General features: G+C 45.5%; 1 protein-coding gene across 1 annotated transcript in view; it reads left to right on the forward strand.

Moving 5' to 3' along the window:
* SAMHD1 (SAM and HD domain containing deoxynucleoside triphosphate triphosphohydrolase 1) overlaps window positions 1-16,905 on the forward strand; it is a 32,928-nt gene that overhangs the window by 12,488 nt on the left and 3,535 nt on the right. Inside the window, exons 4-14 of the mRNA XM_058679927.1 lie at window positions 45-205; window positions 2,734-2,849; window positions 5,305-5,375; window positions 9,295-9,450; window positions 10,499-10,599; window positions 10,725-10,833; window positions 12,032-12,123; window positions 13,003-13,118; window positions 13,970-14,109; window positions 14,752-14,847; window positions 16,610-16,714. Coding sequence (XP_058535910.1) covers window positions 45-205; window positions 2,734-2,849; window positions 5,305-5,375; window positions 9,295-9,450; window positions 10,499-10,599; window positions 10,725-10,833; window positions 12,032-12,123; window positions 13,003-13,118; window positions 13,970-14,109; window positions 14,752-14,847; window positions 16,610-16,714 — 1,263 coding nt within the window. The remainder of the gene's footprint in view (window positions 1-44; window positions 206-2,733; window positions 2,850-5,304; window positions 5,376-9,294; window positions 9,451-10,498; window positions 10,600-10,724; window positions 10,834-12,031; window positions 12,124-13,002; window positions 13,119-13,969; window positions 14,110-14,751; window positions 14,848-16,609; window positions 16,715-16,905) is intronic.

The raw sequence follows: 16,905 nt of genomic DNA on the forward strand, positions 1-16,905 counted from the left end.
ATTTATGTATTGTGAATCCTATTAATGCAAGCATCATTTTCTAGGTTATTAATGATCCTGTCCATGGCCACATAGAGTTCCACCCTCTCCTCATCCGAATCATCGACACGCCTCAGTTCCAGCGGCTGCGGTACATTAAACAGTTGGGAGGCGGTTACTACGTCTTTCCAGGAGCATCCCATAACCGCTTCGAGCACAGTCTAGGGTAAGAAGGGGCTGGCCTGGGGACTTGCAGCTGTCCAGTACTCTTCCTGCTTGTGAAATACCCTCGCGTCTTATAGAGTAACTATGTTCATCAACTTGTAGCGATATCGTTATTTTCCTGATGAGAAAATGGAAAGCTCATTTTCTGTGTTTTGCTCTCTGATGTGTGTTTTTAGCCACTTCATATCCTTCTTGAAAAGGTAACAAAAATTACTTAGGTCAGGTAGTCAACAGGTTAGTTGTGTAAATGTTCCTGTTTTGATATTATTGAAAACCTCAAGGGTAGGTTATTAATAGGACCTAGTGTGTAAATCTGATTAATTACCTATAATGCTCTATTTTTTTGAAGGTTTACTTATTTTTAATGCTATGACAGATTTACACAGAGAAGTAGAGACAGAAAGATCTTCTTTCCACTCGTTCATTCTAAAGTGGTTGCGACAGCCAGAGCTGAGCTGAGCTGATCTCAAGCCAGGAGCCAGGAGCTTCCTCCAGGTCTCCCACGCAGGGATAGCAGGGTCCCAAGGCTTTGGGCCATCCTCGACTGCTTTCCCAGGCCACAAGCAGGGAGCTGGATGGGAAGTGGAGCAGCTAGGACAAGAACCTACACTCCTATGGGATCCTGACTCATGCAGTGTGAGTATTTAGCCACTAGGCTATCATGCCCGGCCCCTCTTTCTTTCTTTCTTTCTTTCTTTCTTTCTTTCTTTCTTTCTTTCTTTCTTATTTATTTATTTATTTATTTATTTTTATTGAAAAGGCAGGTATATAGAGAGGAAGAGAGACAGACAGGAAAATCTTCCGTCCGATGGTTCACCCTCCAAGCCAGCCTCAAAGGCTGGAGCTGAGCCAATCCAAAGCCAGGAGCTTCTTCTGGGTCTCCCACATGGGTGCAGGGTCCCAAAGCTTTGGGTTGTCCTCGGCTGTATTCCCAGTCCACAGGCAGGGAGCTGGATGGGAAGTGGGGCCATTCTGAAACCAGGAGCCTGGAGCTTCTGCAGGGTCTCCCAGGCTTCAGGGGCTCAAGGAGTTCGACCATCCTCTACTGTTTTGCGAGCTTAAAAGTTAAGAACTGGATCAGAAGTGGAAAAGCCAGGGCTTGATTGGCATCCATCTGGGAAGCTGTTGCTGTAGGCAGTAGCTTAGTGTAGTATGCCATGGCTTAGTGTAGTGTAGTAGGCAGTAGCTTAGTGTAGTATGCCCCCTGCTCCACTTTCCATCCAGCTCCCTGCTTGTGGCCTGGGAAAGCAGTCGAGGACAGCCCAAAGCCTTGGGGCCCTGCACTCATATGGGAGACCCGGAAGAGCTCCTGGCTCCTGGCTTTGAATCAGTGCAGCACTGGCCATTGAGGCTACTTGGGGAGTGAATCATTGGATGGAAGATCTTCCCCTCTGTCTCTCCTCTTTGTATATCTGACTTAGCAATAAAGAATAAATAAATCTTTAAAAACAAGATGTTGCCTGGGACATCCAAATCCCATATTGAAATGCATACTGTAGAAGGCAGAATATGATGGTTCAGGTAGTTGGGTCCCTGCCAACCATGTGGAAGAGCTGGACTGAGAGAAAAGTAGACTTTACCATGTGAACCAGCGATTCTGCTTCAAAGCATATATGCAGAAGAACTGGAAGTATACCGTTGCTCATAGCAGCATTGTTCACCATAGTTATGAGGTGGAAATAGCCCTACTGTCCATCACTTCATGAATGGATGAACAAAATATTGTCTATGCATAAAACAAAGTATCATCTAGCCTTAACGAAAGAAGGAAGTTCTGACACATGCTACTGTGGTTGGACTGCAGATAGCTGGCACAAGGAGCCAAGGTCTAGTAGCCTCAAGTTGAACCATTGTTGAATAGTGCCCTGCCTTCCTGCACAGGCCGCTGATTGACACACGGGTGGCAGGAGCCCAATCAGTTGGGCCATCTTTTTCTGCCTTGCTAGGCATATTAGCAAGGAGTTGGATTAGAAGTGGAGCAGGTGGGATTTGAACTGGCACTTATGTGGGATGTAGCTGTCCCAGGTGGTGATTGAAGCTGCTGAGCCACAGTGCCAGCCCCTTGTGCCTAGCTCTGAATAGACTATTCTGTAGGTGTTCCTCGAGGGGTGTTAGAATGTTGGAGAATGGGCCCGGCGCGATAGCATGGTGATTAAAGTCCTCGCCTTGCACACCCAGGATCCCATATGGGCGCCGGTTCTGATCCCGGCAGCCCTGCTTCCCATCCAGCTCCCTGCTTGTGGCTTGGGAAAGCAGTTGAGGACGACCTGAAGATTTGGGACCCTGCACCCGCTTGGCAGTCCCGGAAGAACCTCCAGGCTCCTGGTTTAGGGAGTGAATCATCGGACAGCAGATCTTCCTGTCTCTCCTCTTCTCTGTATATCTGACTTTCCAATAAAAATAAATAAATGTTTTTAAAAAAAAAGTGTGTTGGAGAATGTGCATTGAAGTTCTGCAGATGAGAAACATCACGTAGCTCCTGAAGAGAAGAGTGACTTTTTTGTTTTTTTTGGTGATTTTTCTTTACAGGGTAGGATATCTAGCAGGATGTCTAGTTCGTGCACTAAGTGAAAAACAGCCCGAACTGCACATAACGAAGCGAGACATGCTCTGTGTTCAGATTGCAGGGCTTTGCCATGATCTTGGTAAGCTGTATTAGGGGTCAAAGTTGCTGTGTTATGACTTATGTTAACCCTCTGAGATTTGAGAATCAAAGTAACAAATCTGGAAACTTTGTTCTATTCATTTACACATGCCTTTGCCTCTTCTAGGATGCCCTGTAAGCACCAAGCATTGCTAGTTTATTTTCTTGTCATTAGGTGATGGGATTCCCGTGACAAACATTCTAGTGAAATCCATGTGGAACAGATGTAGAGAACTTCTTTTCTTATCCTAGACTTTGGGTCCCTTAAATCTAAGAACAACATGCTGTTCCTTTGATAAAAGAAGAGAAAAAGAACTTCCTGCATCTCTTTAATCAAGCACATTTTTTAGCCCCTTTTCCTTTTAGTTTAGCCTTGTTCAGTGATACTCAAATTTGGGAATGCCCCAAAGCCAGGGCAAGCAGGTGTCCATGTTACAGCCAGATGCATAACGGGACAGTCTAACACTTTCTATGGCCCTCTGAAAGTGTCAGCGTGGACAGTACCACTCCTGAGATGGCAATCTTAATGAATTCTTTTGTTTAAGATTTATTTATTTATTGGTTTTCAAAGACAGAGTTACAGGTTACAATCAGATGCAGTGGGAGAGCCAGAGAGATATCTTCCATTCACAGATTCACTTTCCCAAATGACTGCAACAGCCAGGGTTAGCCCATGCTCAAAGCAGGAGCCAGGAGCTCCTCCATATGGGTGGCAGGGGCCCAGCTGCTTGGGTCATCTTCTGCTTTCTCATGCACATGAAAAGAGAGCTGAATTGGAGCTGTCAGGACATAAGTCACTGTCCCTATGGGATGCTGGCATTGCGGACAGCAAACTACCCTGCTACACTACAGTGCCATCCCTGATTTTTCTTCTTTCTAAAAAATTTTTGTTGTGAAGAGTTGTTTGTTTGAAAGAAAGTTACAGAGAGAGAAATCTTTTCTTTGCTGGTTCAGTCCCTAAATGGTTGCCACAGCCAAGGCTGGGCTGGACTGGGCTAAAGCCAGAACTGAAGCTATAAGCTTCCTCTGGGTCTTCCATGGGGGTAAAGGGGCCCAAGCACTAAAGTTGTACTCCAGGCACATGAGCAAGAAGCTTTATTGGAACTAGATCAGCCAGGGCTCCTAGAGGTACTCATATGGGTTGCTGGCATCTCAGGTAGCAGCTAAACCCACTGGGCCACAGCGCCAGCCCCCTAATTTCTTTTAAATGCCAGTATTTGAAAACCAGTGAGTCACAGCCCAGTAAAGAGAAACAGGTCTTCTGTTTGTGGGTTCATTCCCCAAATGCAGAAAAACCCAGACCTGGGCCAGGCCAAAGCCAGGAGCTAGAGAAAGCCTGGATCTCCCTAGGGTGGCAGAGACCCTATTCTTTTTTTTTCTTTTTTTTTTTTTTTTTTTATTACAAAGTCAGATGTACTGAGAGGAGGAGAGATAGAGAGAAAGTAGAGCTGCCGGGATTAGAACCAGCGGCCATATGGGATCAAGGCGAGGACCTTAGCCACTAGGCCACGCTGCTGAACCCAAGACCGTATTCTTTAAGGCATCACCTGATGCTGCCCGTGTGACCCTGTAGCAGGAAGCTGGACTGGGGTAGAGTTGGAACTTGAACCCAGACACTCTGATATGGGTCAGTGGTGTCCTAAGTGGTACCCCTCAGCCAGTATGCCAGATGCCTGCCCAGGATTTCTGGTATTTTGAGAGAGAATTGCTAGAAAACTTTGGCAGCCTTAGAGTCTGAAGCTTGGCGGGAGTGGGCTTGGATATCCAGACTGTCCTGCCTGGAAACTCGCCTTTTCAGAAAATTTTTTTTTTTAAGATTTATTTATTTTTATTAGAAAGGCCGATATACAGAAAGGAGGAGAGACAGAGAGGAAGATCTTCCATCTGATGTTCACTCCCCAAGCAGCAGCAATGGCTGGAGCTGAGCCAATCCGAAGCCAGGAGCCAGGAGCTCTTCTGGTCTCCCACGTGGGTGCAGGATCCCAAGGCTTTGGGCTGTCCTCGACTGCTTTCCCAGGCCACAAGCAGGGAGCTGGATGGGAAGCAGGGCCGCCCGGAATTAGAACTGGCGCCATATGAAATCCTGCCACTTTCAAGGCGAGGACTTCAGCTGCTGGGTTACTGCGTTGGGCCCACCTATTGATTTTAGATGTAGATTAAGGAAGTAAAATTTGAGTTGCTTGTGGAGGGAAGAATGCCCACGGAATTCCTTTTAACTATATGAAACTCTTCTGTTACAGATTTACGTAAGCTCTACCCTCTATGGAGAGATTACTTTGCTATTTGGTTCTTTTTTGTTCTCTTGTTTTTGAAAATAGGAAGGATTTTTGTCTCTTTTTGTGATGTGTTTAATTCATTTTTGTTGATATGCAACTTAAACTCTTAATTATTCAGTTTCTAGTAATTTTGAAAAAAAAAAAAACAACTGTTTTTGTAAGGCTACTCTTGTTTTTAAGGTCATGGACCGTTTTCCCATATGTTTGATGGAAGGTTTATTCCCCTGGCTCGCAAAGAGAAGAACTGGACGGTATGTGTACACTCAATAAAAAGAAAGACCGTAGTCTGTCATGTAGCCACATTCTGCTTGAGTTCATTGATGTGTTATAATTTACATTCCTGTCAGTTTTGCAGTTGCCATCATGTATGTGTGCGTGTGTACATACATATGTGCATATGTGTGTGGGAAGGATGTATGTATGTTTTTATCAGATCCTCACAGTACAAAAGTAAGGAATTGTTATCACCCCTTCTTTTGAAAAAAAAATTTCGTTTAAGATTTTATTAGTTATTTCTATTGCAAAGTCAGATATACAGAGAGGAGGAGATAGAGAGGAAGATCTTTTGTCCACTGGTTCACTCCCCAATTAACCTTAATGGCTGAAGCTGAGCCGATCTGAAGCCGGGAGCCAGGAGCTTCTTCCGGGTCTCTCCCACAGGTACAGGGTCCCAAAACATTATTATGGATTTGTAGATTATGCACACACACAGAATTCATGTATTATGCATTTTTCCCATGTCCAGCTTCATAATTGTGTTTTCTTGATTGCTTTTGAAAACTAGTAGTCTTACATTTTCTTTTTCTCTTTTTAAAAAGATTTTATTTGTTTGTTTATTTATTTAATTGAAAAATCAAATATACAGAGAGGAGGAGAAATAGAGAAGAAGATCTGTCCGATGATTGACACCCTAAGAGGTTGCAACAGCCGGGGCTGAGCCAATCTGAAGTCAGGAGCCCAGAGCTTCTTCCAGGTCTCCCATGCAGGTGCAGGGTCCCAAGTCTTTGGGGCCATTCTTTTTTTTTTTTTTTGAAGATTTAGTCATTTTTCTTGGGAAGTCAGATATACAGAAAGGAAGATCCTCTATCCGATGACCCATTACTCAAGTGATCGTAACAACTGGAACTGTGCCAATCTGAAGCCAGGAGCCAAGAATTTCTTCCGGGTCTCAGGGTACCCGGGCACAGGGTCCCAATGCTCTGGGCCATCCCAGACTGCTCTCCCAGGCCACAAGCAGGGAGCTGGATGGGAAGCGGGGCTGCCAGAACCAGAACTGGTGTCCACATAGGATCCTGGTGCACTCAAGGCGAGGACTTTAGCCTGTAGGCCACCACGCCAGGCTCCTTTGGGCCATTCTTTTTTTTTTTTTTTTTTTTTTTTAGATTTATTCATTTTGTTACAAAGTCAGATATACAGAGAGGAGGAGAGACAGAGAGGAAGATCTTCCGTCCGATGGTTCACCCCCCAAGTGAGCCGCAACGGGCCGGTGCTGTGCCGATTCGAAGCCGGGAACCAGGAACCTCTTCCGGGTCTCCCACATGGGTGCAGGGTCCCAAAACCTTGGGCCGTCCTCAACTGCTTTCCCAGGCCACAAGCAGGGAGCTGGATGGGAAGTGGAGCTGCCGGGATTAGAACTGGCCATATGGGATCCCGGGGCGTTCAAGGCGAGGACTTTAGCCGCTAGGCCACGCCGCCAGGCCCCTTTTGGCTATTCTTAACTGCTTTCCCAGGCCACAAGCAGGGAGCCAAATGGGAAGTAGGGCTGCCGGGATTAGGACTGGTGCCCATATGGCATCCCGGTATGTGTAAGGCGAGGATTTTAGTGCTGGGCTACCACACTAGGCCCCACCCCTTTTAAAAATTTATTTATTAAGATTTATTTATTTTAATTGAAAGGCAGATATATGTAAAGGAGGGGAGGCAGAAAGGACGATCTTCCATCCAATGGTTCACTCCCCGAGTGACCACAACAGCTGGCGCTTAGCCAATCCAAAACCAGGAGCCTGGAGCTCTTCTTGGTCTCCCAAGTGGGTACAGGGTCCTAAGGCTTTGGGCCGTCCTCAACTGCTTTCCCAAGCCACAAGCAGGGAGCTAGATGGGAAGCAGGGCCGCCGGGATTAGAACCGGCGCCCATATGGGATCCTGGGTGTGCAAGGCGAGGATTTTAGCCACTATGCTATTGCGCCGGGCCCTTAAATTTATTTTTGTTGGAAAGGCAGATATACATAGAGAAGGACAAAAAGATTTTCTGTGCACTGATATGCACTGCCCGAGTGGCCGCATCAGCCGTATCTGAGCTTATCCAAAGTCAGAAGCCAGGAGCCTCTTCCAGGTCTCCCATGTGGGAGCAGGGTCCCAAGGCTTTGGGTCATCTTCCCTGCTTTCCCAGGCTATAAGTTGGGAGCTGGATGGAAAGTGGAGCAACTGAGATATGCACCGGCACTTACAGGATGTTGGTGCCTGCACTGCGGTGCACGCAAGGCAAGGACTGTAACCAGTACCACTAGGCTACTGCGCTGGGCCTAAGTGTTACATTTTCACAAAGTCCTCTTGGTCAGTTGACCCAAGCAAATGGACACTTCCTTGCAGCCTGAAGACCTGTCCTGGTAAAGTGGCCTTTCTCTTCTTTGCTCTCCTTTAATCCCTGCTCTCTTTTGCTCCTTCTCCGGAACCTCCTGGGGGCACCTGGGTTTATGGCAATTTTCCTGAGTGGGATGGGAGCTCAGAGGATCTGTCCAGCCTCTTGAAGTCTTTTTGCTATAATCACATTTGCCTTTTACATTTTGGTCCTTTAATCATGTGGCATTTATTTTTGTACATGTGAATATCAATTTCTACTATGAATCTTTAATTTTTCACTTGTGTTTGGTCATTGTTTATTGAATTGTTGATCCTTTCTTCTGTAACCCATAATAAAAGCTCCAACATTTTTTTTTTTTGAAAGATAGACAGTATTCTGTTTTAATTTTTTTTTTTTTCTGTGAAAGGCAGAGCCATAAGAGACAGTCAGTGAGAGAGAGATCTTCCGTTCATTTGTTCACGTTACCAACGTCCAGGACTGGGCTAGACCAAAGCCTGGAGCCTGGAACTCCACCTGGCCTCCCACGCGGTAGGGAACTGGAGCAGCAGAGCTCACATGGGTTGCTGGCAGTCAGTGGAGGCCTGATCCCTGCACCCCAACACCGGCCCCTGATTTTTTTTGCTTTATGAACTTTCAGATCTCACCAGTTACCCACCTGGGTTCAGGGTTCACCCGACCAGCAAAGGTTCGCCTGTGTTCAGTGACCATTTGGTCTGCAACAATCCTTCAGTCTTTGTATTCAGAACTGCTTCATCCTTTTAAGGTCCTCTGAGCTCTACAGTGGAAAGTGGTCCCTGAGTTGTTTTTCTGAGGTTTCCTTAAGGTCAGAATGTCACAGAAGTGATATGATCTTACATGGAATTCATATGAGACGTTCCTGGGGCTGTTAACTTTGATCCCTTTTAATGCAGTGTCTGCCACTTGCTTTATTGAAAAGCTGCTATTTTTTCTCTGTAATTAACATGTATGTTGATTTAACTAAAATATTTATACTGCCATTCAGATTTTTTTTTTAGCTTGAATCATTTTTAGGAAGACTTGATAAGAGAAGACCTTTCAAGGGATTTGTTTGCTATTTAACATTGATTATTAATGAATAAAGACTGATGAGCAAATTAAGGCCAGTTAGAGATTTATCATGTTTGACCTGTAGAGCTCAGATTATTACATTTCCTGGTCTGCTTGCACTTACCTAATTAACCACTAGAGGACACTGCGAGATGTCTTATAACTTCACCTGTTTGCAGGGTGATGGAAAAAATAGAATTAAACTGTATGGTGATCTTTATTAAAATGAGATTGTGCCTGGATGGCATTGTAAAATTCTTCCAGGTACTTTAGCTTATTTTATAAAGATTACACTTTGAAATAAAATAATGAACATTGCTGGTGAAAAGTTGGTAGATAATACTGACAAATTTGAGATTTTGAAGAATATCTACAGTCTTAGAGTTGGAAACTAGATAATTAACATGCAGTAGAAAATAGAACTTAATCTCAGATTTACCAGGTATCAAGAATGAGTCTGAGAATCTGCACTCCTGATTGTCTAGGGTCTCTAACAGGCCATGTTGTGCTGATTTCCTTAGCATGAACAGGGCTCAATCAACATGTTCGAGCATCTGGTGAATTCTAACGGACTCAAAGCTGTCATGAAACACTATGGTCTTGTCCCTGAAGAAGATATCTGCTTTATCAAGGAACTCATTTTAGGGTTGCCAAAGTCCTCTCTCGAAGAGTCGTCGGTGAGTTGCACACAACTGTGGCAGGCCTGCTTTGAGAGCTCCCCATGTGACTGTGACTGAGCGACTCAACAATCCAGTGCAAGTTAGATATGTCGACTGCTTCATGCAAAGTCAGTGTTATTCTGCCTCTTAACTGAGTGCTGTAGGTGTTGCCCTCCAAATTTTTTATATATATATATATATATTTAAAGATTTATTCATTTTATTACAGCCAGATATACACAGAGGAGGAGAGACAGAGAGAGAGGAAGATCTTCCGTCCGATGATTCACCCCCCAAGTGAGCCGTAACGTGCCGATGCGCGCCGATCCGAAGCCGGGAACCAGGAACCTCTTCCGGGTCTCCCACGCGGGTGCAGGGTCCCAATGCATTGGGCCGTCCTCAACCTCTTTCCCAGGCCACAAGCAGGGAGCTGGATGGGAAGTGGAGCTGCCGGGATCAGAACCGGCGCCCATATGGGATCCCGGGGCTAGGCCACGCCGCCGGGCCCTTGCCCTCCAAATTTTAAGTGAACATATTTGCAGTACGTTAAATAGAAATCTGAAATAACTGTGTTTGAAATTGTGAAAGTGCACATCTTGTTATTCCATTAATTTTTTTGAAAGATTTATTAAAGGCAGACTTACTGAGAGAAGGAGATACAGGAAAAAAGATCTTCTGTCTGCTACTTCTCTGTCCAAATGGCCACAAAGGCCGGCGCTGAGCTAATCCAAACCCAGGAGCCCCCTCCAGGTCTCCCATATTGGTTCAGGATCCCAAGGGTTCGGACAAGCCTCCACTGCTTCCCCAGGCCATGAGCAGCCAGGACATGAACTGGCACCCATACGGGATGCTGGTGCTTGGAGGTGGAGGACTAGCCTTTAGGGATATCACCCTGAACCCCAGGCTGTCCTATTTAGTGTTTCTTCTTGTTGTGTTTGTTTAGGACTCAAGTAGAAGGAACGGGCTCTTACTTGCAGCCAGCTGTTTCTTATTTGCAGGTTAATATCATTGTTCTCCTTGTGAATAGATTTGATACCTGTCCTGAAAGTTCGGTTTTGTCTTCCAGTGGCCCTATAAAGGGCGTCCCAAAGAAAAAAGCTTTCTTTATGAGATCGTGGCGAATAAAAGAAATGGCATCGACGTGGACAAGTGGGACTACTTTGCCAGGTATGCACTGAGCACTTCATAAAAGTCCATTGAAACTCTTAAGTAAATTTAGTGTTTGGTGTGTCAGGTGCAGTTCTCCCCAGAAAATGCCATCTCTCTCTCTCTCTCTGCTTTGGCATCTCTAGGGACTGCCATCATCTGGGAATCCAGAACAACTTTGATTACAAGCGCTATATGTTGTTTGCCCGCGTCTTAGAAGTAAAGAATAATAAGCAGATTTGTACTAGAAACAAGGTAAGTATGGCCAGGGAAGCAAGTGAGAGTGCAGTTCCTGGCCCGACACCTGCAGCGTTGATGATGGTGGATTTTATTTGGTGCGCCACTATTTTGTGGGCCTTTAAAGAATGAATACAGTTCCCAGAACTGCATGAGAAAATTTGTTTGGAAAATGAATGAGGCAGAGACAGGACAGAGCAAGAGTCTTAGCCCTGAGGGTTCATTCCCAGAGTTTGTCTCCCTAATCGCTGTGTGAGTGTTCCCATTAGATAAAGGGCCCCTTCTAGAAGAGCGTCCAGTCACTGGAAGAGGGGCATAGTAGTGTCATGTGAAATAAAGAGCACAAGAAGAGTGGCAGTTTGCTCAAGTTAGTGGCAGTATTAAAGAAATGCTTGGGGTAGGCTCTTGGCACAGCTGCTAAAGAGACCACAACTCTTAGAGTGCCTTGGTTCAAGTTCCAACCCCATTCTAGCTCCCTGCTAACACAAACCCTGGGAGGGAGCAGGTGAGGGCCCAAGAACTTGGGTCTCCTCCTCCCATGTGGCAGACTCTTTGAGTAAGTTCCACGCTCCTAACTTGGACCTAGCTCAGCTCCAGCTGTCACAAACATCTGAGGACTGAGCCTGCCTATGGATGATTTCTGTCTCTATCTTCAAAGTTAATAAAAATAACTTTGTTAAAAAAAAATGTACTTGGGGCTGGGATGATGGCTCAGCAGGCTAATCCTGTACCTGCAAGGCCTGGTTCGTGTCCTATCTGGCTCCCTGCTCATGGCCTGGAAAAGCAGTAGAGAATGGCCCAAAGCCTTGGGACCCTGCACCTGTATGCGAGACTTGGATGAGGCTCCTGGATCCTGGCTTTGAATTGGTCCAGCTCTGGTCTTTGCAGCCATTTGGAAGTGAACCAGCTGGTGAAAGATCTTTGTTTCTCCCTCTCTTTGTGATTCTGCCTTTCCAGGAAAATTAAATAATAAATCTTTTTAAAATGTGTTTAAGAGACCTAAGACAGAACTGTCATAGAGTTAGAACACACAAGTGACTTTAGATGACGGAAGAGTGAGAGTTTTCTGCCAACAAGTAGCTTGACGACCCTGCCTCCCTCTCTGCTTCGTGAGCTCTGAGGTCTAGAGGAAATAGCTGTAACACATGGCCTCTGCCCACTGCTCCTCCTTGGCCCGCTGCTTCCTGCCCTCCATGAATTGCATGTTTTCCTGCAGGAGGTTGGAAATCTCTATGACATGTTCCACACTCGCAACTCTCTGCATCGCAGGGCTTATCAACACAAGGTTGGCAACATCATCGACACCATGTAAGACAATCGGGTTATTTCCTTATGACATGCATAACGTCTCCCTCAAGTAGCCGGCAGACCTGGGTGGAATTGATGGTCAGGAGAATTTAGATGCGGAAGTTAAAAGAGTTTCCTCAAACAGAATCTGGCGTAAAGTAAACTTGGTTTGAGAAGGAAGAAGAAAACAGACTAGGGGGTGGCTGAGGGCAGGAGTGTGGTTTCTGGGTACCACCTCCGTCTGCGGGTTCACGGGATGTGGGGCGAGAAGAACTGCTGCTCTGAGACTTGTGAAATGTCACGTCTTTTTCCTGATCTACTCAGAACCGTATAGAAAACTACAACCAAATCTAGAGGTGACTTGGGGACCGGGTGAGGAGTCACCAAAAACAGGGTACAAGTAACATTGTTGTGGTGTCTCTAGAATAGCTCTAAGTCGCTTGAATAAAAGCCCTTCCTGTCCATTTTTATGTTTGGGTTGAAGAAGAGAGTTGCCTTCTTTGATGGTTTTTACCCATCCATTATGAGCAAAGTCATCCAAATGGGTTCTCCCATTCATCCAATTAGTTCAGGCAGGCAGTCAGAGATCTAGGTTGAAAACCTGGCACTGCTGCCTCTTAATTTGGTTAAATGAAAATCACTTGCAAAATCAGGGCCAATTATACCCACCTGATGGTTAGCTGGCACGATTAGACAGATCACGTATTTGAAGTCCTGACAGGTTCCTGGCACCCAGGAAGCACCCAAGATCACAGATTGGCAGGCATATTTATGATTAAGAATGTGATGAAAAAGCAGGTGCCTTTAAAATGTCTCACCTCATAACTGCATTTCCTTAAGTAAGACCTAAAATGAATATCGCCAGTGTCTAAGCCTGAATGTTTCCACAATAAACTTCAGGATCACAGATGCTCTCCTCAAGGCCGACCCTTACATAAAGATTCCAGGTGCTAATGGGAAGATGTACCGCATTTCCACGGCCATCGATGACATGGAGGCCTTCACCAAGCTCACAGGTGAGGGCTACGGGGTGACGTGAGAGCTCCTCTCCAGTTACGAGTGACCCATCTCTGGTTTGCCAATGAGCCACTTTCCAAACACACGAGTGTGCTTTGGTTTTGTCAATAATTATACATTTGGGGATTTGAGCTTCATGTCTGCCTTGTACTAACAAGGTGACCCTGACAAACTATTTTTAATCTTCTTTGCATCATCTGCCTCACCTCCCACTCCTATCCAACACTGGACTATAAGAAAGCATATCCTAGATATAAATTATTAATGATCCTTTAAAAATATATATAGATTTTATTTATTTGAAAAGCAGGATTAGAGGAAGCAAGGTTGATATCTTCAATCTGCAAGTTTACTACCTAAAGGCCTGTAACAGCCAAGACTGAGCCATCTGGGTCTCCCCCATGAGTGGCAGGGGCCCAACCTCTGGAGCCACATTCCACTGCCTTCTCATGTACATTAGCACAGACCTGGCTTGGAAACAGGCCCTCCCAAGGAGTGCTGGCATTGCAGGTAGCAGCCCCAAGGCCATTGTATTCTAAGCTTGAAACACTTTGTAGATCAGCACACTTCTGTGGACTCGCCACCCACCTCAGCAGTCACAGGCTTCAGGGCAGTCTTGTCATGTCTCTGCCTATCCCCATTTGTCCAGTGAACGACCCTGAAGTTGACCTAATTCAGCAGGGTCTCTCATGTCAGTTGGTTTGCTTGTTTGAATTTCACATCTCTAAAGCTGTAACATGCCTCCATCTGTAAAATGCTTCTTGGAATCGTTTCAGAAGTACAACAAGAAATGTCTTTGAATCTTGTGGTGTTTTCGTTGACCGTAATTAGTATTTCATCCAATTGACAGATAACATCTTTCTGGAGATCTTATATTCTACTGATCCTAATTTGAATGCAGCACGAGAGATTTTAAAAAATATTGAATACCGGAAACTGTACAAGTATGTGGGAGAGACTCAGCCAAAGAACTCCAAGAAGATTATGAAGGTACGTTGTCAAGCATCTGTTCATTCCTGCAGGATCGTCATGCTCTGTGTCCTCCAAGAGGACAGCCCAAGCCCCCGATTCTGCTGTCACTGGCCCCTGACTGCATTTCTATAAGGCCTGCTTCACAGATGGGGACACTAAGCTGTGGGTGCAGGAAAAGAACTTGCTCATTGAAGCACCAGCAGCCAGGATTCTTCACACCTTTGCCCTCTCATCCTGCCAGTGAGAGGAGGCCCCAAGATTTTTCTCAATGCAGGTACAGGAAAATGAGCAGCAGGGGAAGGAGAGTGAGAGGGCCCTGCTACCGCCGCCCTGCCTCATGGCCTGCCCGGTTCTTGTGCAGCAGGCGTCTGCCTCCTATGACAGGTTTTCCTCTTTGCCAGAAAGTCCTTACGTGACTCACAGTGAGAGCCACACTTGGTCCTGGCTTATGAATAGGTTAATTCTACTTTTTTTCCAAAATATGAAAAATTTGACTGTGCAAGTAACTGTGGAAAAACTTGTTACTGGTAGGGACTGTATTTGTTACGCATGACACTAGCCATTTTCCTAAGTGCCATCTTCAGAGAAGGAGCCTGTGCATGGCCCAAACACTCAGGAACCAAGAAGCAGAGTCTAACATGGGTCTCTGGTCTTCTCCAGGAAGAATATGAGAAGCTTCCCAAAGAGGTCGCCAACTCTAAGCCTATTAATGTGCCAATCAAGGCTGAGATGAAGGCTGAGGATTTCGTTGTGGACGTAAGTGGTTAGGCCAGCAACTGGCTAAAAGAAGAAATGGTTTAAGATAGCTCCTCCTGTTAGAAAGCTAGTTCTTGTTTAGTAGGAAGACTTGCAGAAGTGTGGAAAAGAAGGGAGTCAACCTGTTGCCTCAACAGAGAACCAATATTACTAAGCACTTTTAAAATGTTCTTTGAGGGGCTGGCATTATACTACAGCAGTGTAAGTTGCTACTTGTGACAGCATCCCATGTCAGGGTGCCAGTTTAAAGTCATAGCCACGGGCCCAGCACAGTAGCCTAGCAGCTAAAGTCCTCACTTTGCATGCACTGGGATATCGTATAGGCACTGGTTTGTGTCCTGGTGACTCCGCTTCCCATCCAGCTCCCTGCTTGTGGCCTGGGAAATCAGTTGAGGACAGCCCAAAGCTTTGGGACCCTGCACTCGTGTGGGAGAGGCTTCTGGCTCCTGGCTTCAGATCGGCTCAGCTCCGGCCATTGCAGCCATTTGGGGAGTGAATCAGCAGACAAAAGATATGCTTCTGTGTCTCCCCTCCACTCTGTATATCTGACTTTCCAATAAAAATACATCTAAAACAAGAAAATGTCATTGCTAATTGTTCATTTTTGTTTTTTATTTGAAATACAGAGAAGAGAGAGAGGAAAAGAGAGAGAGATCCTGTCTGCTGGTCCACTCCCCCAAAAGCCACAATAGCAAGGTCTAGGCCAGACCAAAACCAAAAGCTAGGAATTCAGTTCTGGTCTTCCCAGGTGGGTGGCAGGAACTAAGACGTTCGAGTCGTTGCCTCCATCTCGCAGGGTCTGCATTCAGGAGCCAGAGCCGGGCAGGCACTCTGAGACGGATAATGGACATCACAACCACTGGGGAAAATAACTGCCCCTTCTTTGACTTTTTTTCCTAAAGGTTTTATTTATTAATTTGAAAGTCAATGTTATTGACTGATGGTTTATTGGCTACAACAACTGGAGCTAAGCCAGGTCAAAGCTAAAAACCTGTAGCTCTATTCAGGTCTACTATGTGGGTGGCAGTTTCCCAAGCTGCTGCTTTACTAGGCCATCGGTGTGGAGCTGGATCAGAAGTGGAGCAGCCAGGTCTGGAACCCATGCTGGCTATACCATAATGCCAGCCCATTCTGTACTTTTTTCTTATTTATCCCTGAGCCTTTTCTTCTGGTGCCATCATTATGCTAACAGTACTGTTGCCATGATAACCAGCTACTTCATGATGATAAATCTAGCAGTTCCAAGTACTCTGTTTCTAGGCTGTTCTCCATGGAATCTCTTCCTTTCTACCTAGCCCTAGTTAATTCCTTCTCACTCAGTAAAATCCCCTTCCCAAGAAAACATTCCCAGTCATTCCCTGGCACTCCAGACCAGCGTAGGTCTATTTTGCTTTACTTTAGTAGCTTTTATAATAGATTTGGTTATCTGCTTTTGTTCTGTTGTTTGTTTGACCTCGGTATTGGTCATATGTTCTGTAGGTCCTGGGACGGGATCAGAAATGTTGTCTTTCTAGTGTCTACCAGGATCTGTCCCATAACGAGTATAGACTTTATATCCTGCTTATGCAAACATGCAAACCCACTTCCTGTTCCCCGTATTCTTCCATCAACCCCCTGTGGGTGGTCCTGCCCTGGGTGTGTTTATTCACCAGTGCCCTTCTGAATCCCAGAGAGGGTTCCATTTCTCATTCATGCCCTACTATCCTTGTGTCAGCTTTCAAGGTCACTGGGTGACTGCTGTTTCATTACCTGTTTATTCAAGGTGATCAACATAGATTATGGGATGCAAGAAAACAATCCAATTGATCATGTTCACTTCTACTGTAAGAGCAACCCCAACCATCCCATCACTATTGACAAATGTCAGGTAACTTATTTGGGTTGAATAGCTATGCTTTTGTGGCCTTCAGTAAGTCTGTGGTGAATATGCCTTTTAGGAGCCAGGAAAGCCCTAAGGAGCGTGGGCAGCGAAGGGAGAGGCATATCTTACGGTGAAGGAGCATCCATGGAGCAGACCTTCTCACTTAGGCCAGTTTTTCCTGTTTGCTCAACTCAGTA

Source organism: Ochotona princeps, chromosome 22, assembly GCF_030435755.1.
Source record: "Ochotona princeps isolate mOchPri1 chromosome 22, mOchPri1.hap1, whole genome shotgun sequence".
NCBI classification, from domain to species: Eukaryota; Metazoa; Chordata; class Mammalia; order Lagomorpha; family Ochotonidae; genus Ochotona; species Ochotona princeps.